Source organism: Pseudophryne corroboree, chromosome 1 (assembly GCF_028390025.1).
Source record: "Pseudophryne corroboree isolate aPseCor3 chromosome 1, aPseCor3.hap2, whole genome shotgun sequence".
Taxonomy (NCBI): domain Eukaryota; kingdom Metazoa; phylum Chordata; class Amphibia; order Anura; family Myobatrachidae; genus Pseudophryne; species Pseudophryne corroboree.
Window position 1 is genome coordinate 458,538,729 of NC_086444.1, and position 24,431 is coordinate 458,563,159.

A 24,431-nucleotide genomic window follows, 5' to 3' on the forward strand; every position below is an offset into this window, starting at 1 on the left:
GCACATATACTTACTATTGGTGCGCATCACAGGGGGAATTGGCTGGAGTGTCGCATCCACATTTGTCTCCTGCCCAATCACAGCTTCCGCACTGATGTCGGGTATATTGTCATCAGTCTGGTTGACAGATGACTCCAGATCGGGGTGGCCAAGGTCATCTGGGAATAGTATGGGGGATGATGATGGTGTGCCACATTGGGTACTTTCCATGCTGGACTCACTCTCATCAGCAACCACAAAGGGTGAGGGAGTGGCTGTGCTGGAGGATGACAGGCTGATGGGGTCATTGAGCGCAGTGCTGCCAAAAATAGATGCACATTGATCATAAAACATCCAGTTGCGCCTTGCAACACCACTTTTGTTCCTGTTGTGGGCATGGATGCGATTAAACTGCTTTTTCAGCGATTTCAGTTTATTTACCACTTGTTGTTGGGTACGGATTATGCCCCGCGAGACCAGCATCTTCGCTATGTGGTGGTATATCTGGGCATCCTTTACAGTGCCTGTGACTTGGCGCCAGATCTCCTCCTCCCCTCTGATACTTAAAAGCTCCCTCACCTCCGCATTTGTCCAAGACATTGAAGGGCAGCAGTGGTTTAAATGCGCAGCAGGGTTCTGCTGTGCCACAGAGCTGACAGTACCTGCCTCCACGCTGCTGTGCATCCTCTGCGCGCCACAGAAAAAAAACAAGACCAGGAAGTGCCCTGAAGAGCCAATCAGCATCAGTATAGGCAACCCGGGAAGGCGGGACATGTCCATGCACCATTCACACTGTCCAGGTTCCAGGGAACATCCCAGGACCAACCCTGGTCGATTGCAGGGTTGAAATGCGGGGACAGAAATCCCGGGATTTTGTCCCTGTACCCTTTCACACTGAGAAATTTCCCGGGTTGATGCACGTTCATGTGTTTTAACCTGGGAAATTTTGGGCTGTGTGAAATGGGTATTAGAAACATCAGCGCTGCCGCTGATTGAGAGAAAGGGGCAGCAGAGAGCACTGTTAGTGTCTGCCAACAGGACAATGGGAAAAGTCCAGCGAGGGGTGGAGGGGGGGGGGGGCACCCGCTGGGGAGGGGGGGGGGATGTCCGGGGGCATTCTTTATCATACGATATACTGTCAGGCAGCAGTGGATCAGATGCAGCATCGGACAGCCTGTGCTGTATAATCACAAAATACATGCTGCAAAGATTGAGTTTTAGCTATGTGTGCTCTGCCCCCCACCCGTGGGTGTACTTGTGGATATGGGGGAAGGGGGGGGGGGGGAGGGGGAGGGGGCAGGGCACACATGGCTAAAACTCAATCCTTGCAGCATGTATTTTGTGATTATACAGCACAGGCTGTCCGATGCTGCATCTAATCCACTGCTGCCTGACAGTATATTGTATGATAAACAGTGGAGCAGCTCTTTCTGTAGGGTACATAGCAGCTCTGTACCTCAGGAGACCTCTCCTTCTTTGCTGGGTTGTAGAGGCTTTCTCCGTGTGACAGCAGCAGAGGATCACATGTCCAACAAGCTCCTCTCCCTCCTTCCCGACAGAGGTAGAACAGAGCAGAGACTTTACAACAGCACCCATTGACCCCTCCCCCTCCCCTTATCTCATCCCTTAAGTGACCAGTGGTGAGATGACTACTGGGCTATTGTAATAGTGACACAGGAGTGGCTAAAAACCTGGATCCTGGAGAGAACAGGAGCTTAAGGGATGACAGCAGCAGCAGCATCTTGGAATAAAGGTCCCCAGGGAATCAAGTGGGAGAAGTAGGAAAAGGTAAGTGTTTATAATAGGGATCTGGTCAGTATACTGGCATTTGGGATGAGTCGGGATCCCGACATGGATCACAATGCTGATGCCGGAATCCCAACTGTCAGGTTTGGGGAAGGCCGTGGGGAGGGAGGGTTAGGGTTAAGTACTAAGGGGGGAGGGTTAGGCTGCGGGGAGGGTTAAGGTTAAGCACTAAGGGGGAATAGTTAGGCTGCGGAGAGGGTTAAGGTTCACTAAAGGGGGGGTGCATTAGGCAGCGCGGGGGGGAAGAGTTAGGGTTAGGCTGCTGGTAGGGAGAGTTAGGAGGGTAGAGGGAGAGGGTTAAGATATTTACCTGGCAGTTATAGACGCCCCAGCAGTCAAGGCACCCTCCCTCCTCCAGCAGCTGCCCTGTGTGGGGGGGAGGGGTGTAGCAGTTACGGGCACAGTTCCAGGAGTGTCCTCTATTCCGGCCTCACACTATCGTGCGGTGCCATGGTGCTGCATTGGCGCTGTTACTTTGATCCTCTTGCCGCTGGCCTCCTCTTCAGCCTGTGCCTGGGTCCGCAAGCCTCCCTCGCTGGAGCAGTGAGTGCCCAGAGAGCCCTGTGCCCTCCTGCTTCCCACCCCCCTGTGAGTGGCCCCATGTACCCCCGCCTTATGTGTGTGTGGCCCCCTTTTCCTCCCTCACCCCTGTGTGTATATGAAACCTTGTGCCCTCCCCCCTGACTTATGTGTGTGTGGCACCATCTACCCCCCCCCCTCATGTTGTTGTGTGGCCCCCTATGCCCGCTGCCTTTGTGAGTGTGGGTGTCACCCTGTGCCCCCCTACTCCTGTGTGTATAACATTCTGTGCTCCCCCATGTGTGGTGCCCCTATGTTTGATACACTGTGCACCCCCTGCACCTCTGTGTGTGTCACCCAGTGACCCCCTACCCCCCCCTCCGTGTTTGACACCCTGTGCCCGCTGCCCTTGTGTGTGTCACCCTGTGCCCCCCTACCCCTGTGTATATGACATTCTGTGCCCCCTTGTCTGGCGCAAATAAACTTTTATTTTAGTCAATGGGGGTCCCTCTGCTCTTTAGTGCGCCTGGCATCCCAGAGCCTTAATCTAACTCTGATGCACCCTGCCCCCAAAATATCCTAGAGTGAGGTATATGTTTGTGTGTGTGTGTGTGTGTGTGTGTGTGTGTGTGTGTGTGTGTGTGTGTGTGTATATATATATATACACATATATATTAAATATTTTGTGTGTTAAAGGGGTGAGGCAGTGGTGTGCGGTGAGGTCAGTGGCTGGTGAGGCACTGCAGCTGGGAAGCTCAGTTGCTGGTGCGGCAAGATAGGGGAGTAGGGATATAGTCCCACATGTCTGCTGTAAACACACAATGTCCTCCTAAAGTTGTTATGCCAAATGGTATAGCAAATGCACATCCCACTTATATTTGGGGTAAATCAGTCATTGATGTTAGTAAATAGAAGTGCTGGTATGTAAAATTAAAGTAGAGAGAAGGAATAGCGGAAGACAGGAGAGAGGAGGAATAGTGGAGACGGGAAAGAGGAGGAATAGTGGGAGATGGGAGAGGTAGAGAGGAGGAATACTGGGAGATGGGAGAGGTAGAGAGGAGGAATAGTGGGAGATAGGAGAGGTTGAGAGGAAGAATAGTGGGAGATGGGAGAGGTACAGAGGAGGAATAGTGGGAGATGATAGTGGTAGAGAGGAGGAATAGTGGGAGAGATAGAGAGGAGGAATAGTGGGAGATGGGAGAGGTAGAGAGGAAGAATAGTGGGAGATGGGAGAGGTAGAGAGGAGGAATAGTGGGAGATGATAGTGGTAGAGAGGAGTAATAGTGGGAGAGATAGAGAGGAGGAATAATGGGAGATGGGAGAGGTAGAGGGGAAGAATAGTGGGAGATGGAAGAGGTAGAGAGGAGTAATAGTGGGAGATAGGAAAGGTAGAGAGGAAGAATAGTGGGAGATGGGAGAGGTAGAGAGGAAGAATAGTGGGAGATGGGAGAGGTAGAGAGGAGGAATAGTGGGAGATGATAGTGGTAGAGAGGAGTAATAGTGGGAGAGATAGAGAGGAGGAATAGTGGGAGATGGGAGAGGTAGAGAGGAGAAATAGTGGGAGATGGGAGAGGTAGAGAGGAGGAATAGTGGGAGATGGGAGAGGTAGAGAGGAGGAATAGTGGAGACGGGAAAGAGGAGGAATAGTGGGAGATGGGAGAGGTAGAGAGGAGAAATAGTGGGAGATGGGAGAGGTAGAGAGGAGGAATACTGGGAGATGGGAGAGGTAGAGAGGAGGAATAGTGGGAGATGGGAGAGCTAGAGAGGAGGAATAGTGGGAGATAGTAGTGGTAGAGAGGAGGAATAGCGGGAAAGGTAGAGAGGAGGAATAGTGGGAGATGGTAGTGGTAGAGGAGGAATAGTGGGAGAGATAGAGAGGAGGAATAGTGGGAGATGGGAGAGGTAGAGAGGAGGAATAGTGGGAAATGGGAGAGGTAGAGAGGAGGAATAGTGGGAGATGGGAGAGGTAGAGAGGAGGACTAGTGGGAGATGGGAGAGGTAGAGAGGAGGAATAGTGGGAGATGGGAGAGGTATAGAGGAGGAATAGTGGGAGATGGGAGAAGTAGAGAGGAGGAATAGTGGGAGATGGGAGAGGTAGAGAGGAGGAATAGCGGGAGATGGGAGAGGTAGAGAGGAGGAATAGCGGGAGATGGGAGAGGTAGAGAGGAGGAATAGCGGGAGACAGGAGAGAGGAGGAATAGTGGAGACGGGAGAGAGGAGGAATACTGGGAGATGGGAGAGGTAGAGAGAAGTAATAGTGGGAGATAGGAGAGGTAGAGAGGAGGAATAGTGGGAGATGGGAGAGGTAGAGAGGAGGACTAGTGGGAGATGGGAGAGGTAGAGAGGAGGAATAGTGGGAGAGGTAGAGAAGAGGAATAGTGAGAGACGGGAGAGCAGGAGAAGGCAGCACCAGGAGAGCGGTAATGCCACTCACAACTCCTCAACTCCTCGTCCCAGTGTGTTACCAAATATGTTGCTGTGCAAAGTGACGTCATGACACAGCCAAATTGTACAAAACCCGCACCCACAGAGCGCATCGCCAGGAGGTGTATCTGCTGCTTGACTGGACCAGACTGTCAGATGACCAGTGTGGCCCTGCTGGTAGACATAGGTGATAGGGCAACGGGCACAGGGCAATTATGCCCACTCTGCAGAACACTGTGTGGGTATACAGGACTGGCCCTGCTGCAGCAGCTGGGATGGGGGCTGCAGGATACATGGATTGCCGGCACTCTCAGGCACCACCACTGCTGCCTCTCCATCTATGGGCTGCAGATGCTCCGTGACAAATTGCTAAGGGTGGGCTACCTGATCACCAAGTCGACACTGTAAGGTACATGCACCATGGAGGACCCTGTGGCACCCAGGCCGCTGTTGCAGATGGTGTCCTCAGTGCGGGTGATCACGCTGCCACCCTCATGCTCCCTGGAGTTGTGGTCTAGTTTAATTACACTGAAGTGGGAAGCGCGGAGATAAACATGGCAGGCATGATTTGCGGGATACATGGGGCAGTGGGACAAGAGAGGGTGGCCTCTGTGAAGCTATGTGCCATCTTGAAGTGCCAGGGTGCCAGGCCAGCTGCAGCACCCCATCACAGCCGCTGTCATTGTAACAGGCACGGGAGGGCAAAGTGTGCACACACAGTTACAACTTACACAAACATACTGTAGAGGGCCAGAAGCTAGTGCCTTACCTGTCAGTGCCCCCTGTTGTGATGTGGAGGATCATGCCCTCAGCCACCATCTTCATTATGCCGAACTGCAGACAGCCAGCAGCCTGGGCTGGGCTAGAAGAGTATGGAGCAGAGCCCCCAGGCATGGGAGTAGAGTACCGAGCACATTGATCCCCACACGACCCTGCTTTAAATCCGGCACTGGTGCTGCGTCCGGAGTCTGGTGCTAAGTGCCGGACGCCCACCTACCCGCTGTCTCTGATCCCCAGCCGCCTGCTGCAGACTGGGGGAGCTGGGAACTCAGTCAGGGAGGCTGAGAGGCTGCTGCTGCTCCTGTGCTTCGGGTCACTGGGGGAGTACAGCACAGACATCCTGGCACCCAGTGTGGTCCTCTTCTGTCACCGCAGCTCAGATATGGCAGTTGCATGTGAGAGGAGAAGGAAACGCGGCCGTTCCTCCCCCTCAGGTCGGACTGCACTTGGCAGCAGCTGTGCGTTACTGGGGGACGGGCAGGCGCATAATAAAATAATGTAAATAATAATTATTAGTGGTCCCCCCCACCCCCGAAATCGGGCAATCACATGAGATCAGTGGCAGGGGCGTGCTTGCATGATAAGGGCTGTCAGCACGCCCCTGTCAAAGCGGCACTTCTCGAGGTGCCGCTTACAGGGTTTTTTCTCAATGGGCTATGACTGTCCGATGCTTGGCCCTGCCCCCCGCTTCCAGCCCTTCATCACAGACAGCGGCTCCAAAACACATTGACACTGTTTTTTAGTTGGTAAAAAATTATTAACATAATACAAAGGCTAAAGCAGATACTTATGGCACAGAATATGTGTCATAAGTATCTTCTTTGTATTATTTGAATCATTGATGACAGGGGAGGCACTGCCTCCCCTGCCTCCCCTGACTGCACGTCCCTGGGGTGAGGCCCAAAACATATTATTGCACCAGGGCCCACCACTTGCTAATTCCGCCACTGATTACAGTACTGTCCCATGGTTTCAAAATTGTTTATAAAATGTACATAAGTACTTTTTAAAACAATGGTTAACCATCCGTGTCCACGGGGCTATTTAATGCAACTGATGATGTGGTGATGAGGAATGGAATGATTTTTAAGGGGTAAATAATTTTTCAGATATTGATGGAGTTGCTATTGTGTGGTGGTCATATAAATGGTGTATGTATTGTTAAGACACTCACAAGGCTGTGCTTCCTTTTGTATTATGGATACAGGAATATTTTCTGTAATATGTGACAATCACAAGGAGGCTTCTTTTATTGCATTGTGATTACAAGAATGCTGATTGTATTGCAGTCACTAGGATGCAGTCTGTATTATTTGTCTATCACTAGGATGCAGTCCGTTTTGTGTGGCAATGTAAAAAAAAAAAAAATCCATATGGAGTTTCTTTATTACCCATACCCTGATTATATTCATCATAGGCACAAAAATGGGCCCAAAAAAAGCTTCTGGTAGCACCTTTCGCAAACAGAAAAAGGAAAGAGAAAGGATTGCTTCAAATCTGGCTGGTAACTTAGTTGGTTGACAAAGGAAGATACTACTACACTACTTGATATAGAAAAAAGTGCAGCTTCATCTTCAACCACAATCAGTCAGAACCCAATCATTGTGAGCAATAGGTCTCCTGACTCTGAAGATCAAAACTTATGCACCGATATTGTATCTGAGGAATCAACAGAAACCTGTTCACAACCATGCATAAAAATCATCTATGAAGATCCTGTAAAGTGGCCAGGAGTCCCAGCAATTACAGACAGTGTTCGTTTGGAACTTATAGAACATGGTCCAAAAACAACTGACTTTACTAAGTTCAAGTTTCCGTTATCAGAAGATGGCAGACGCCTGGTTTCCAAATGGTTTTATAAAGTCCTCCCAAATGGTGAACGAGTTAAAAGGCAGTGGATGCTGTACAGTGAAACAAAGAATGCTCTTTTTTGTTTTCCCTGTTTGCTTTTTGCAACAAGTGTAAAATCTTGCCCTCTTACTGATCTACTGATGGGTTTTCAAGATTGGAAACATTTGAATCCTCTTATTGATAATCATGAAAGTTCTTCTTCACACCGAACATGTTATTTGACATGGAAAGAGCTGGAAAACGTCTAAAAGAAAGAAAAACCTTGGATTCAGATATACAAATGAGTGTACAAAAAGAAACAGAAAAGTGGCGAAACATTTTAAAGGTAGTTGTGGATGTTATTCTATATTGTGCCAAAAATAACTTTCCACTAAGAGGAAAAACAGGAAAAATCGGACAACAAAACTGATGTATTTTGAGCACCTTGGAGCTTATTAGTCATTATAATGCACAGCTAGCAGAGCAAATTGCGTATGTGAAAGCAACTAAAAACGCACTTTATCCATTATCCAAAATGAAGTTATTGAGCTCCTCGGAAAGAAGGTGAGAAATGAAATTTTTCAGAAAATTAAAGCAGCAAAATATTTTTCTATTTTACTGGATTGCACAGACAGTGCTCACTTTGAGCAAATGAGTGAAATGGTACGGTTTGTAGATATGTCAGAAGGTGTTTGTACTATAGAAGAAAGTTTTATTGACTTTGTCCACACTCATCAGAAAACTGGAAAAGGGCTCACAGATGAGATACTACTGAAACTTCAGGCTGACGGATTAAATATTGCGGACTGCAGGGGGCAAGGATTCCATAATGGGGCTAACATGGCTGGGAAATACAAAGGTATCCAAGCTTGTATATCTCAGATAAATGAACTAGCTCAATTTGTTGCCTGCGCTGCCCACAGTTTAAATGTCATTGGAACACATGCTGCCAGTGTGTCTACCATGATGATAACATTTTTTGGTATAGTGCAAAATCTCTTTACATTTTTCAGTGGTTCTACTTTAAGGTGGGAATTTTTAGTGAAGCATATTGGAACGACTCTTAAGGCCCACTGTGAAACTAGATGGTCATCAAAACAAAATGCAAATGGAGATCTTAAGAAAAAAAATTAATGAGGTTTTACAGTGCTCCATGAAATGACAAATAATACTACATGGAATTCTGACACTGTTTCTGGAGCCAGAGCCAGCCTAAAACAAATAGATTGCAGATTCCTTTGTCTTCTTTATCTTTGGAATATGATTCTTACAACCATTGACAGAATCAACAAATCAATCCAAAGCAAAAGCATTTCCCTTGATGACGCTTCTAAAATGATCAAAGGCCTTACAACATCTATTCAAAAAATGTGTGATGAAGGGATACAGCCAATTCTAGAGTATGGGAGTCAAACAGCTGAAGCACTTGGAATTGACACACATTTTTCTGAGAAAAGGAGAAGAAAAGTGAACATTTTTGACCTCTGAGATGACTGCAGATGATGCCTCTTTTTTCACTTCTGAACAGAACTTTGAAATAGAAGTAAATTCTGTTTATGACAGACTGATGTTAGAAATGAAGGATCGATATGAAACTATTTCATCACTGTCGTCAGAGTTTAGCTTTTTGTCAGGGAAATCCTTCAAGAACGAGTCTGTCACTCACCTACAGAAATTAGAGATGAGCGGGTTCGGTTTCTCTGAATCCGAACCCGCCAGAACTTCATGTTTTTTTTCACGGGTCCGAGCGACTCGGATCTTCCCGCCTTGCTCGGTTAACCCGAGCGCGCCCGAACGTCATCATGACGCTGTCGGATTCTCGCGAGGCTCGGATTCTATCGCGAGACTCGGATTCTATATAAGGAGCCGCGCGTCGCCGCCATTTTCACACGTGCATTGAGATTGATAGGGAGAGGACGTGGCTGGCGTCCTCTCCGTTTAGAATTAGAATAGATTAGAGAGACACTTGATTTACTAATTTTGGGGAGCATTAGGAGTACTCAGTAGTGTACAGTGCAGAGTTTTGCTGATAGTGACCAGTGACCACCACTTTTATTTATAATCCGTTCTCTGCCTGAAAAAAGCGATACACAGCACACAGTGACTCAGTCACATACATACCATATCTGTGTGCACTGCTCAGGCTCAGGCCAGTGTGCTGCATCATCTATATATATTATATATCTGTCTGACTGCTCAGCTCACACAGCTTATAATTGTGGGGGAGACTGGGGAGCACTACTGCAGTGCCAGTTATAGGTTATAGCAGGAGCCAGGAGTACATAATATTATATTAAAATTAAACAGTGCACACTTTTGCTGCAGGAGTGCCACTGCCAGTGTGACTAGTGACCAGTGACCTGACCACCAGTATATAATATTAGTAGTATACTATCTCTTTATCAACCAGTCTATATTAGCAGCAGACACAGTACAGTGCGGTAGTTCACGGCTGTGGCTACCTCTGTGTCGGCACTCGGCAGCCCGTCCATAATTGTATATACCACCTAACCGTGGTTTTTTTTTCTTTCTTTATACATACATACTAGTTACGAGTATACTATCTCTTTATCAACCAGTCTATATATTAGCAGCAGACACAGTACAGTGCGGTAGTTCACGGCTGTGGCTACCTCTGTGTCGGCACTCGGCAGCCCGTCCATAATTGTATATACCACCTAACCGTGGTTTTTTTTTCTTTCTTTATACATACATACTAGTTACGAGTATACTATCTCTTTATCAACCAGTCTATATATTAGCAGCAGACACAGTACAGTGCGGTAGTTCACGGCTGTGGCTACCTCTGTGTCGGCACTCGGCAGCCCGTCCATAATTGTATATACCACCTAACCGTGGTTTTTTTTTCTTTCTTTATACATACATACTAGTTACGAGTATACTATCTCTTTATCAACCAGTCTATATATTAGCAGCAGACACAGTACAGTGCGGTAGTTCACGGCTGTGGCTACCTCTGTGTCGGCACTCGGCAGCCCGTCCATAATTGTATATACCACCTAACCGTGGTTTTTTTTTCTTTCTTTATACATACATACTAGTTACGAGTATACTATCTCTTTATCAACCAGTCTATATATTAGCAGCAGACACAGTACAGTGCGGTAGTTCACGGCTGTGGCTACCTCTGTGTCGGCACTCGGCAGCCCGTCCATAATTGTATATACCACCTAACCGTGGTTTTTTTTTCTTTCTTTATACATACATACTAGTTACGAGTATACTATCTCTTTATCAACCAGTCTATATATTAGCAGCAGACACAGTACAGTGCGGTAGTTCACGGCTGTGGCTACCTCTGTGTCGGCACTCGGCAGCCCGTCCATAATTGTATATACCACCTAACCGTGTTTTTTTTTTCTTTCTTTATACATACATACTAGTTACGAGTATACTATCTCTTTATCAACCAGTCTATATATTAGCAGCAGACACAGTACAGTGCGGTAGTTCACGGCTGTGGCTACCTCTGTGTCGGCACTCGGCAGCCCGTCCATAATTGTATATACCACCTAACCGTGGTTTTTTTTCTTTCTTTATACATACATACTAGTTACGAGTATACTATCTCTTTATCAACCAGTCTATATATTAGCAGCAGACACAGTACAGTGCGGTAGTTCACGGCTGTGGCTACCTCTGTGTCGGCACTCGGCAGCCCGTCCATAATTGTATATACCACCTAACCGTGGTTTTTTTTTCTTTCTTTATACATACATACTAGTTACGAGTATACTATCTCTTTATCAACCAGTCTATATATTAGCAGCAGACACAGTACAGTGCGGTAGTTCACGGCTGTGGCTACCTCTGTGTCGGCACTCGGCAGCCCGTCCATAATTGTATATACCACCTAACCGTGGTTTTTTTTTCTTTCTTTATACATACATACTAGTTACGAGTATACTATCTCTTTATCAACCAGTCTATATATTAGCAGCAGACACAGTACAGTGCGGTAGTTCACGGCTGTGGCTACCTCTGTGTCGGCACTCGGCAGCCCGTCCATAATTGTATATACCACCTAACCGTGGTTTTTTTTTCTTTCTTTATACATACATACTAGTTACGAGTATACTATCTCTTTATCAACCAGTCTATATATTAGCAGCAGACACAGTACAGTGCGGTAGTTCACGGCTGTGGCTACCTCTGTGTCGGCACTCGGCAGCCCGTCCATAATTGTATACTAGTATCCAATCCATCCATCTCCATTGTTTACCTGAGGTGCCTTTTAGTTGTGCCTATTAAAATATGGAGAATATGGAGAATTGTCAGCAATCGGCGTACGAGGTTACATCCAGAAAATGTGGAGAAGATGATGTTCATTAAAATGAATTATAATCAATTCCTCCGCGGAGACATTGACCAGCAGCAATTGCCTCCACAAAGTACACAGGGAGCTGAGATGGTGGATTCCAGTGGGGACGAATTGATAATCTGTGAGGAGGGGGATGTACACGGTGATATATCGGAGGGTGAAGATGAGGTGGACATCTTGCCTCTGTAGAGCCAGTTTGTGCAAGGAGAGATTAATTGCTTCTTTTTTGGGGGGGGTCCAAACCAACCCGTCATATCAGTCACAGTCGTGTGGCAGACCCTGTCACTGAAATGATGGGTTGGTTAAAGTGTGCATGTCCTGTTTTGTTTATACAACATAAGGGTGGGTGGGAGGGCCCAAGGACAATTCCATCTTGCACCTCTTTTTTCTTTTCTTTTTCTTTGCATCATGTGCTGATTGGGGAGGGTTTTTTGGAAGGGACATCCTGCGTGACACTGCAGTGCCACTCCTAGATGGGCCCGGTGTTTGTGTCGGCCACTAGGGTCGCTAATCTTACTCACACAGTCAGCTACCTCATTGCGCCTCTTTTTTTCTTTGCGTCATGTGCTGTTTGGGGAGGGTTTTTTGGAAGGGACATCCTGCGTGACACTGCAGTGCCACTCCTAGATGGGCCCGGTGTTTGTGTCGGCCACTAGGGTCGCTAATCTTACTCACACAGTCAGCTACCTCATTGCGCCTCTTTTTTTCTTTGCGTCATGTGCTGTTTGGGGAGGGTTTTTTGGAAGGGACATCCTGCGTGACACTGCAGTGCCACTCCTAGATGGGCCCGGTGTTTGTGTCGGCCACTAGGGTCGCTAATCTTACTCACACAGTCAGCTACCTCATTGCGCCTCTTTTTTTCTTTGCGTCATGTGCTGTTTGGGGAGGGTTTTTTGGAAGGGACATCCTGCGTGACACTGCAGTGCCACTCCTAGATGTGCCCGGTGTTTGTGTCGGCCACTAGGGTCGCTAATCTTACTCACACAGCTACCTCATTGCGCCTCTTTTTTTCTTTGCGTCATGTGCTGTTTGGGGAGGGTTTTTTGGAAGGGCCATCCTGCGTGACACTGCAGTGCCACTCCTAGATGGGCCCGGTGTTTGTGTCGGCCACTAGGGTCGCTAATCTTACTCACACAGCTACCTCATTGCGCCTCTTTTTTTCTTTGCGTCATGTGCTGTTTGGGGAGGGTTTTTTGGAAGGGACATCCTGCGTGACACTGCAGTGCCACTCCTAGATGGGCCCGGTGTTTGTGTCGGCCACTAGGGTCGCTAATCTTACTCACACAGTCAGCTACCTCATTGCGCCTCTTTTTTTCTTTGCGTCATGTGCTGTTTGGGGAGGGTTTTTTGGAAGGGACATCCTGCGTGACACTGCAGTGCCACTCCTAGATGGGCCCGGTGTTTGTGTCGGCCACTAGGGTCGCTAATCTTACTCACACAGCTACCTCATTGCGCCTCTTTTTTTCTTTGCGTCATGTGCTGTTTGGGGAGGGTTTTTTGGAAGGGCCATCCTGCGTGACACTGCAGTGCCACTCCTAGATGGGCCCGGTGTTTGTGTCGGCCACTAGGGTCGCTAATCTTACTCACACAGCTACCTCATTGCGCCTCTTTTTTTCTTTGCGTCATGTGCTGTTTGGGGAGGGTTTTTTGGAAGGGACATCCTGCGTGACACTGCAGTGCCACTCCTAGATGGGCCCGGTGTTTGTGTCGGCCACTAGGGTCGCTTATCTTACTCACACAGCGACCTCGGTGCAAATTTTAGGACTAAAAATAATATTGTGAGGTGTGAGGTATTCAGAATAGACTGAAAATGAGTGTAAATTATGGTTTTTGAGGTTAATAATACTTTGGGATCAAAATGACCCCCAAATTCTATGATTTAAGCTGTTTTTTAGTGTTTTTGGAAAAAAACACCCGAATCCAAAACACACCCGAATCCGACAAAAAAAATTCGGTGAGGTTTTGCCAAAACGCGTTCGAACCCAAAACACGGCCGCGGAACCGAACCCAAAACCAAAACACAAAACCCGAAAAATTTCAGGCGCTCATCTCTAACAGAAATGTGCAGCTAATTTTGGCCTTAAGAATAAAAACGATGTCAATGTTGAAGATTTAGCTTCTGAAATGGAATGCTGCCAAGCTCAAGCTACTGAACTCAGTGGCGTAACTACTGCCCCCGCAGCCACTGCGGAGGCTTGGAGGTGCAGGGCTGCGGGGGCGCCACCACTTTCAGAGCAGATTGACATGCGGACTAGTTGTCCGCATGTCAATCTGTTAAATGTCCCCTCCAAAATGGCCGCCGCCATGGAGGAAACATGCTAGAGGTCATACTTGACCTCTAGCGTCTAGGACAGCGGGGGCCAAACCGTGGCTCTTTCATCCGCCACGTGCGGCTCGGCCGCGTCCTGGCCACTGCTGCCCGGCACACACACATGTCTCCGGCGGCGGTGTCTCTTCAATTCAACACCGATCCGTGAGCCAATCAGAGCTCGTGGACCGGCAGTTGAGGCTCCTGATTTGCTGCCGGACCGCAAGCTTTGATTGGGTCACGGACCGGCACCTAATTGAAGAGAGTTACTGCCGCAGGAGAGTGAGGGGCAGGAGAGGTGCGTGCTGCGCTCTTCTTCCCTCACAAAACAACAGCAGCATGGTGGGGACACTGGCACTGGGGGCATATGTGGCACTGTGCGGACACTGGCACTGGGGGCATATCTGGCACTGTGGGGACACTGGCAATGGGGGCATATCTGGCCCTGTGGGGACACTGGCACTGGGGGCATATCTGGCACTGTGGGGACACTCTCACTGGGGGCATATCTAGCACTGTGGGGACACTGGCACTGGGGGCATATCTGGCACTGTGGGGAAAACTGGCACTGGGGGCATATCTGGCACTGTGGGGACACTGGCCCTGGGGGCATATCTGGCACTGTGGGGACACTCTCACTGTGGGGACACTGGCACTGGGGGCATATCTGGCATTGTGGGGACACTGGCACTGGAGCATATCTGGCACTGTGAGGACACTGGCACTGGGGGCATATCTGGCACTGTGGGGACACTGGCACTGGGGGCATATCTGGCACTGTGGGGACACTGGCACTGGGGGCATAGCTGGCACTGTGGGGACACTGGCACTGGGGGCATATCTGGCACTGTGGGGACACTGGCACTGGGGCATAGCTAGCACTGTGGGGACATGTATATCTGGCACTGTGGGCATATCTGGCACTGTGGAGACACTGGCACTGGGGGTATATCTGGCACTGTGGGGACCCTGGCACTGGGGACATAGCTGGCACTGTGGGGACACTCACTGGGGGCATAGCTAGCACTGTGGGGGACACTGGCACTGGGGGTATATCTGGCACTGTGGGGACAATGGCACTGGGGGCATATATGGCACTGTGGGGACACTGGCACTGGGGGCACATCTGGGACTGTGGGGAAACTGGAACTGGGGGCATATCTGGCACTGTGGGGACACTGGCACTGGGGGCATAGCTAGCACTGTGGGGACACTGGCACTGGGGGCATATCTGGCACTGTGGGGACACTGGCACTGAGGGCATAGCTGGCACTGTGAGGACATGTATATCTGGCACTGTGGGGACATGTATATCTGGCACTGGGGGCATAGCTGGCACAGCAACAGCAATAGGGGGATCGGGCAGCGGTGCCCGCAGCACACTAAACAGAGGGGAGCTTGTTGCAATCCCTGACAACAAGCATTTTTCCCTGGCAACGAGCTTGACACCCTAAGCATGAAACCTCTGGCAATGAGCATAACACCCAGCGCATGAAACCCCTGGCAACGAGCATGACACCCTAAGCATGAAAAACCCTGGCACCGTGCATGGAACCAAGATCATGAAACCCCTGGCAACAATCAGGTAATTTAAAAGTAATTAGAGGCCTTACTGTAGGGCTTAATGTGTAATGGGCATTGCGGTGTGTGGCATAATATATAACGGGCATTGTGGTGTGTGGCATAATGTATCACAGACATTGTGGTATAATGTATACCGGGCATTGCGGTGTGTGGTATAACGTATACCGGGCATTGCAGTGTGTGTCATAATGTGTCGCAGACATGACGGTGTGTGGTATACTGTATCACGGGCATTGTATGTGGCATAATGTCTTAGGGGCATTGCAGTGTGTGTGTTATAATGTATAACGGGTATTGCGGTGTGTGTCATAATGTGTCACAGGCATGACGGTGTGTGGTATACTGTATCACGAGCATTGTATGTGGCATAATGTCTCAGGGGCATAATGTATAATGGGCATTGTGATGCGTGGCGTAATGTGTCACAAGTATTACAGTGTGTGTCATAATGTGTCACAGGTATTATGGTGTGTGGTATAATGTCTCAATGACACTGCAGTGTGTGGCATAATGTCTTAGCGGCATTGCAGTGTGTGGTATAATGTATAACGGGCATTGTGGTGTGTGGCATAATGTGTCACAGGCATTATGGTGTGTGGTATAATGTCTCAGGGACACTGCAATGTGTACCATAATTTATAACGGGCATTACGGTGTGGCATAATATGTCACAGGCATTACGGTGTGTGGCATAATGTCTAAGGGCCATTGCAGTGTGTGGCATAATGTGTAAGGGGCATTACTATAAGGAGGAATAATGACAAATAATGTAAGGGGCATGAATCAGGATTATTATTTTTTTTTCCTGTGGTGGCCAGTGTCTCGGCATGCAGGTTGCAAAACTGGGGTATAAGGTAGTCTTTTCCTGCAACGCCACTTTCAGCGAAGCCACACCCATTCTAATGAAGCTACCCCCCTTTTTGGCACGCGCGCAAATTCTTCACTTTGCGCCAGAGAATTTTTTGGCTTGGGGGAGAATAATTTCTAGTTACGCCACTGACTGAACTCATAGAAAATATAGAGTCAGCTACCCAACTGGATTTATTAAAATGTATTACTAAGTACTCCCTGAAAGATGCATACCCCAATGTGGAAATCGCTCAAAGGATCTTCCTGACACTACCTGTCACTGTGGCATCCTGTGAACGTAGTTTCAGCAAATTGAAGCTGATTAAAAATTATCTCCGCTTGAGTATGGGGCAAGAACGTGTATCAAATCTGGCTATACTTTCAATTGAGCAGAAGGTTGTGGAAAATATAGATTTGGAAGCCATAATTAGAGACTTTGGGGGTAATTCCAAGTTGATCGCAGCAGGATTTTTGATAGCAATTGGGCAAAACCATGGGGGTGATTCCGAGTTGTTCGCTCGCAAGCTGCTTTTAGCAGCATTGCACACGCTAAGCCGCCGCCTACTTGGAGTGAATCTTAGCTTATCAAAATTGCGAACGAAAGGTTCTCAAAATTGCGAATAGAAATTTCTTTGCAGTTTCTGAGTAGCTCGAGACTTACTCTTCCAGTGCGATCAGTTCAGTGCTTGTCGTTCCTGGTTTGACGTCACAAACACACCCAGCGTTCGCCCAGACACTCCTCCGTTTCTCCAGCCACTCCCGCGTTTTTCCCAGAAACGGTAGCGTTTTTTCACACTCACCCATAAAACGGCCAGTTTCCGCCCAGAAACACCCACTTCCTGTCAATCACATTACGAACACCAGAACGAAGAAAAAACCTTGTAATGCCGTGAGTAAAATACCTAACTGCATAGCAAATTTACTTGGCGCAGTCGCAGTGCGAACATTGCGCATGCACAGATAGCGGAAAATCGCTGCAATGCGAAGAAAATTACCGAGCGAACAACTCGGAATGACCACCAATGTGCACTGCAGGGGAGGCAGATATAGCATGTGCAGAGAGAGTTAGATTTGGGTGTGGTGTGTACAATCTGCAATCTAATTTGCAGTGTAAAAATAAAGCAGCCAGTATTTACCCTGCACAGAAATAAAATAACCCACCCAAATCTAACTCTTTCTGCAAATGTTATATCTGCCAGTGTACTGAGTGCAGTGGGCTGCCTGTCATGTGGGGAAGGAGGTTGGGGGAGACCATGAAAACACACAAAGCAGGCTTCACAGACATGAAAGCCTACCAGGAGTAATCTTCCTGGCGAGCCAATCCGCCCCTGGTACTGTGTAGCTGCCTGCATCTAAATGCGTTTGTAATGTGACAGAGGTACTGTCTAGCTGCCTGCAAAATGCATTGTGATGTCACAGTGGTACTTTCTAGCTGCCTGCAGCTGAATGCAATGTGATGTCACAGAGGTCTTTTTAAATGCCTGCAGCTGAATGCATTGTGATGTCACAGAGGTACTGTCTAGCTGCCTGCAGCTAAATGCGTTGTGATGTCATAGAGGTACTTTCTGTCTGCAGCTTAATGCATTGTGATGTCACAGAGGTACTGTCTAGCTGCCTACAGCTAAATGCATTGTGATGTCACAGAGGTCATTTCTAGCTGCCTGCAGCTGAATGCATTGTGATTTCACAAAGGTACTGTCTGTCTGCAGCTGAATGCATTGTGATGTCCCTGAGGTACTGTCTAGCTGCATGCAGCTACATGCAATGTGATGTCACATAGGTACTGTGTGTATGCAGCTGAATGCAATGTGATGTCATAGAGGTACTTTCTAATTACCTGTAGCTGAATGCATTGTGATATCACAAAGGTACTGTCTGTCTGCAGCTGAACGCATTGTGATGTCACAGTAGTACTGTCTAGCTGCCTGCAGCTGAATGCATTGTTATGTCAGAGGTACTGTTTATCTGCCTGCAGCTGAATGCATTGTGATGTCACAGGAGGTACTGTCTAGCTGCATGCAGCTGAATGCATTGTGATGTCATAGTGGTACTGTCTAGCTGCATGCAGCTAAATGCATTGTGATGTCACAGTGGTGCTGTTTGTCTGTAGCTGAATGCATTGTGATGTCACAGAGGTACTCTCTAGCTGCCTGCAGCTAAATGCATTGTGATGTCACAGTGGTACTTTCTAGATGCCTGCAGCTAAATGCAATGTGATGTCACAGAGGAACTGGCTAGCTGACTGCAGCTGAATGCATTGTGATGTCACAGTGGTACTTATGAAGTCACATAGGTTCTGTCTAGCTGCCTGCATCTAAATGCATTGTGATTTCACAGAGGTACTGTCTGTCTGCAGCTTAATGCATTGTGATGTCACAGAGGTACTGTTTAGCTGTCTGCAGCTGAATACATTGTGATGTCACAGAGGTAGTGTCTAGCTGCCTGCAGCTAAATGCATTGTGATGTGAAGAATTAAGGTTTGAAAAGGGTTGAGATTACCTAAAGGATAAAAAAAAAAGGGGGCAGGCTAGATGGGCCAAGTGGTTCTTATCTGCTGTCAAATTCTATGTTTCTATGTCACAGTGGTACTTTCTAGCTGCCTGCAGCTGAATGCAATGTGATGTCACAGAGGTACTGTCTAGCTTCCTGCAGCTAAATGCATTGTGATGTCACAGAGGTCTTTTCTAGCTGCCTGCAGCTGTATGCATTGTGATGTCACAAAGGTACTGTCTGTCTGCAGCTGAATGCATTGTGATATCACAAAGGTACTGTCTAACTGCATGCAGCTAAATGCATTGTGATATGACAGAGGTACTGTCTGTATGCAGCTGAATGCATTGTGATGTGACAGAGGTACTGTCTAGCTGCATGCAGCTGTAAGCATTGTGATGTCACAAAGGTACTCTCTGTCTGCAGCTGAATGCATTGTGATGTCACAGTAGTACTGTCTAGCTGCCTGCAGCTGAATGCATTGTGATCTCACAGTGGTACTGTTTATCTGTCTGTAGCTGAATGCATTGTGATGTCACAGAGGTACTGTCTGTCTGCATCCAGCTGAATGCTTTGTGATGTCACAGAGGTACTGTGTAGCTGCATGCAGCTAAATGCATTGTGATGTCACAGTGGTACCTTCTAGCTGCCTGCAGCTGAATGCAATGTGATGTCACAGAGGTATTGTCTAGCTGCTTGCAGCTGAATGCATTGTGATGTCACAGTAGTACTCTTTATCTGCCTGTAGCTGAATGCATTGTTGTGCCACAGAGGTACTGTTTATATGTCTGCAGCTGAATGCATTGTGATGTCACAGAGGTACTGCTAATCTGCCTGTAGCTGAATGCATTGTGATGTCACAGAGGTACTGTTTGTAGCTAAATGCATTGTGATGTCACAGAGGTACTGTCTAGCTGTATCCAGCTGAATGCATTGTGATGTCACAGAGGTACTGTCTAGCTGCCTGCAGCTGAATGCATTGGAATGTCACAGTGGTACTGTCTAGCTGCCTGTAGCTGAATGCATTGTTATGTCACAGAAGTACTGTTTATCTGTCTGCTGCTGATGCATTGTGATGTCACAGAGGTACTGTCTAGCTGCATGCAGCTGAATGCATTGTGATGTCACAGTGGTACTGTCTAGCTGTCTGCAGCTGAATGCATTGTGATGTCACAGTGGTACTGTTTGTCTGTAGCTGAATGCATTGTGATGTCATAGAGGTACTGTCTAGCTGCCTGCAGCTGAATGCATTGTGATGTTACAGTGGTACTTATGAAGTCACAGAGGTTCTGTCTAGCTGCCTGGGTGGGGCATGACAACACACAAAGCAGACTTCACAGACACGTCAGCCAACCAGGAGGAATCTTCCTGGTGAGCCAATCCGCCACTAGTACTGTCCAGCTGCCTGCATCTAAATTCATTGTGATGTCACAGAGGTACTGTCTAGCTGCCTGCAGCTAAGTGCATTATGATGTCACAGTGGTACTTTCTAGCTGCTTGCAGCTGAATACAATGTGATGTCACAGAGGTACTGTCTAACTGCTTACAGCTGAATGCATTGTGATGTCACAGTGGTACTTATGAAGTCACAGAGGTTCTGTCTAGCTGCCTGCATCTAAATGCATTGTGATGTCACAGAGGTACTGTCTGTCTGCAGCTGAATGCATTGTGATGTCACAGAGGTACTGTCTAGCTGCCTACAGCTAAATGCATTGTGATGTTGTGACACTCTGACATGGATAGCCTATTAACTTGGATTTATGGAGATATATGTGGCTATATAGGTACCATCACCCATATACTGGAGACAACCTGGGTGAGACACCTACATTTTCCCTAAAAGGAACCCTCACTTCTCACTAGCTGGCACAGTGCAGCTGAAAGGGTTAACAGCTTCCCTTACTTAGGTTGCTAGGCAACGCCAGCAACCAAAGGACAGCAACTTGTGGAGCCCTAGGACCCAGGTACAGACCTGCAGAGCAGGAGGAATCAAAGCTGCTGATTGGGTGGTGCAGAGTGGGAAGAGTAGGAGGCGGGGTTACCTCCTGAGGTGATTGCTGAGGAGTCTCCTGAGGTGACAGGGAGAGAGACGCTGTGAGGAGTGGTTCTCTGAGGTAACAGCGCAGAGAGTGATGCTGCACTGAGGTGATGCTGGGGAGAGACAGGGAGCTGAGAGCCGCCAGTCGCAACCCTGTGGGAGGCTGTACACAGTATACGGGGAGGAGAGAGTCAGTATGCCCCTGAGAACAGCCAGAGCATCAGAGGGAGCAGTCATTAGAGCCTTGAAGCCGGGGACCCGGCCGATGACAGCTGTTGCTAGCAGGTATTCCCGTCAGGCACACTGACACCCCACCAGCTCTTCAGTTAGTAGCCATTCCCACAGAAATTAGGGAACAAGAGGGAGAACTTAGTCCCCAATGTAATGGTACTATCCCCTCAGAGTCAGGGATAGTGCAGCTGTTCAGACACACAAGTGAAGTCCTTATTCTAGTCAGCTGCAGCCACAGAGAAAGAGAGAGAGAGAGAGAGAGAGAGAGAGACTTAGAAAGGGGGCTAATGCAAACTCTGCAATTCCTTTAAGCAGCAGTTTGAGAGCAAAGAGTGAAATAATACAGGAGCTGCTCCTAGACTAGTAGTGTGCCAGAAGAGTAACTTTAGTGCAGGGGCTGTGTTTCACCAGTGTGCTCTGCTAAGTGACAGCCCCTATGGAAGAGAGTAGTGTGTGTTGACCAAATTATCACTCCGAACTCAATCCTTTACTTCTGCAAATCACCTGGGTGCCTATATGCCTTCACCTTTATCTGCACTTTGACTAGAGACTGTTGTTTGCTTACCTTTAATTACAAACCAACTATCTGTACAGTGAGAGAAGTTTAAGTGCTATACTTCACTATCCCCTGAACTGTTTGCTTTAACTAGATGTATACTATCTGCTATTCCGCAATACAGAACTGTACTTAATCCGATTAATCCACACTTCTGAACTGTGCTATATATTCTATTATTTGACTATGAGTTATTCGCTCACCTGCTAACTTTAAGACTGACAGTGACCAAGGGTTTATACCCCTAATATTTAAAGTGCCTCCTTTGCTGCTCAGTGGTAATTACTGAACCGAGTATACGCTTTAGGTAGAAGCAGCTTGCAGTGACTACTGCGGTTATTCCACCACTGTGTGTACACATTAGTACATTTTAGTAAAGGAAAAGACGCGTAGTGTTAGAGTAAATGGTATAAGGTATTATTCGAGTCTATTGTGAATGTACATTATTATTTGCCTTATTATTACACATCCTTGTTTGCATCATTTCTCCTATGTGGAATTGCACTTGCCCTTGTAAACCGTCAATTTCAAAGCAGTGACCAGCTGGCCCAGAATAATAAATTCTATGTCACTGTCCTTTCATGTGGTGACTATTGTATTGGGTCCTCCGGGGCTGGGGTTCTTCATCCCTCTGCCTAGGGTTCCAGCAGTGAGTTCCGGTCCAAGAGGGAAATTCCAGGTGAAGAATCCAGGTACGTCCACCTGCATCTGCATTGACATTATACTTTGTACTCACCTTTTACAACTTGGCATCCACAAACAGGATTCAGGATGTCGGAACCAGAGGAACCTCACATGCCCACATCAACTACAGTCCGAAGGAGGTTACCCACTTCACCAGGCCAGTCACCACCAGCTGTGTCATCACAGGCTGCACCGATCACAATGCCCTATTATTTTGGGTCCACATGGCTTCCCATATACTCGGTATATACTAAGACAGCTGGCACGAGTCCTTTTAAAGAATGCAAGGAAAAATTAAGCTCTATATTCAGGCAGTACCCCCTTAACGAGGAACAAAGAGCGGAAGTCGTTATTGGACAACTAAGAGGTGCAGCACTAAGATAAGTCATATCTTGATCTGATGAGGAGCGAAAGACAGCCGACGGCATCTTGAATAAGTTGGCCGGTATCTTCAATCTACAGACAATTGCAGAGTTAAAGGGTCATCTGTACACCCGGAAGCAGCAACCAAATGAATCTCTCCGGGAGTTTGCCCTGAGGGTACAAGTAACCATGTGGGCAATACAGGTCAGAGATCCCTGGGAAGCTGAACAAGTGGATGAGACTATGATTAACTTACTCATAGAAGGAGCAAGAGTGGAAGCGACTATCTGCACCTTCTCCGAGTACAAGGAGGCTATGATGCACATCTTGGGACTGAACCAAAACAACGATGGAGAGTATGTAGCGGTGTTAGAACCATCTGAGGGTAGAGTGCCCGGGGAGTCTCAGCTAAGCCCGATGGCCAAACCCTTTATCTCTAGAGGGACCGTCATTCAACAATCACAGTCTGGTCAAGATCAAATTGGAGCCCTCACCAGTGTAGTCAATGATATGATAAAGGAGCTGTAGGAAATATGGCTGGAACAGGCTAAAGCAAAGAGCAATCAAGGTGGAAGAGGATGACCATGGTGGGATGTGCCACGAGAATTGGGGCAACGCCCCATGGATCAATTTGATGCCAAAGGAAGACCTATATGCAGGTGGTGCAAACAGAGTGGGCACATCGAGAAGTAGTGTCCCAATGAGTCTTTAATCAGTATGTCCATCAAAGCGAGGGTGGTGGCCTCAATATGTTGGAAAGTCTCCCCACCTAAAGATCCAAGTTAATGGGGTGGAGGTGGCTGCTCTTCTGGACACGGCTCATAGGTGATGACGATCCAGCTTGCCGTTTCAGAGACACAGGGACGAATCTGAGATAGTAAGCCCACCAAATACCTGGTTACACCTATTGGCCAGTAATGGACAGCAAATCAAGTTCCGTGGCTATTGGGAGGCTGATCTAACTATTGGCAAGGCTAACATGGAGCGGCAAGGGTGTCTGGTCACCACTACGTACAATGAATATCTACCCCCGGTCATCTTAGGGAAGAACATTTTAAAGAACTGCCTGGATGCATTGGTGGAGGCTTTCGAACTGGAAATGTGGTCTGCGGCCCCGATGGAGCGGAAGACTCTACAGCAGACAGTTAGGTTGCTTGAGGGGCAAAAGAGATTTACCAGTACAAGGGGAGAAGTTGGAAAGGCGAGAATCACCATTCACCAACACGTCATCCTGCGACCAAATTCTGAGCACGTAGTGTGGTGCAAAACCCAGATCAGCCCTGGGGAATGAAATTATGAGGCAATCCTGGAACCCTGCGACTTCGATGGACAGCAACCATTCATGGTGGCATGGATGGTGGCTAAAGTGACACATGGGAGAGTACCTGTCTGGATATTAAACCCACATAGTTTTCCAGTCCGATTGTTTCGACACTGCCCGGTAGCTAGAGTCATTCTGGTAGACTGTCATGATGTCCTTGGTGAGGCTCTACCCAAGATTCCAGAGGTAGCGGTGGCTGGACAGACCAGTATTGACCACTGGTGAGGCTCCATGGTGGAGCAAAGTACAGATCGGTGGCCCAGATACTTCAGAAAGTCAGCGTGAGGGCGTACTTCAGATTGTGCACAGGAATGCCGAGGCCTTTAG

The 24,431-nt window shown here is 47.8% G+C and overlaps 1 protein-coding gene across 1 annotated transcript in view; it reads left to right on the top strand.

Annotated features, from left to right (window-relative positions):
- Positions 1–1,624: 1,624 nt before the first annotated feature.
- The window catches only part of LOC134980776 (histone-lysine N-methyltransferase 2D-like), a 78,863-nt gene continuing 56,056 nt past the window's right edge, over positions 1,625–24,431 (top strand). Inside the window, exons 1-2 of the mRNA XM_063947770.1 lie at positions 1,625–1,641; positions 1,733–1,767. Of these exons, the coding sequence (XP_063803840.1) occupies positions 1,625–1,641; positions 1,733–1,767 (52 nt within the window). The remainder of the gene's footprint in view (positions 1,642–1,732; positions 1,768–24,431) is intronic.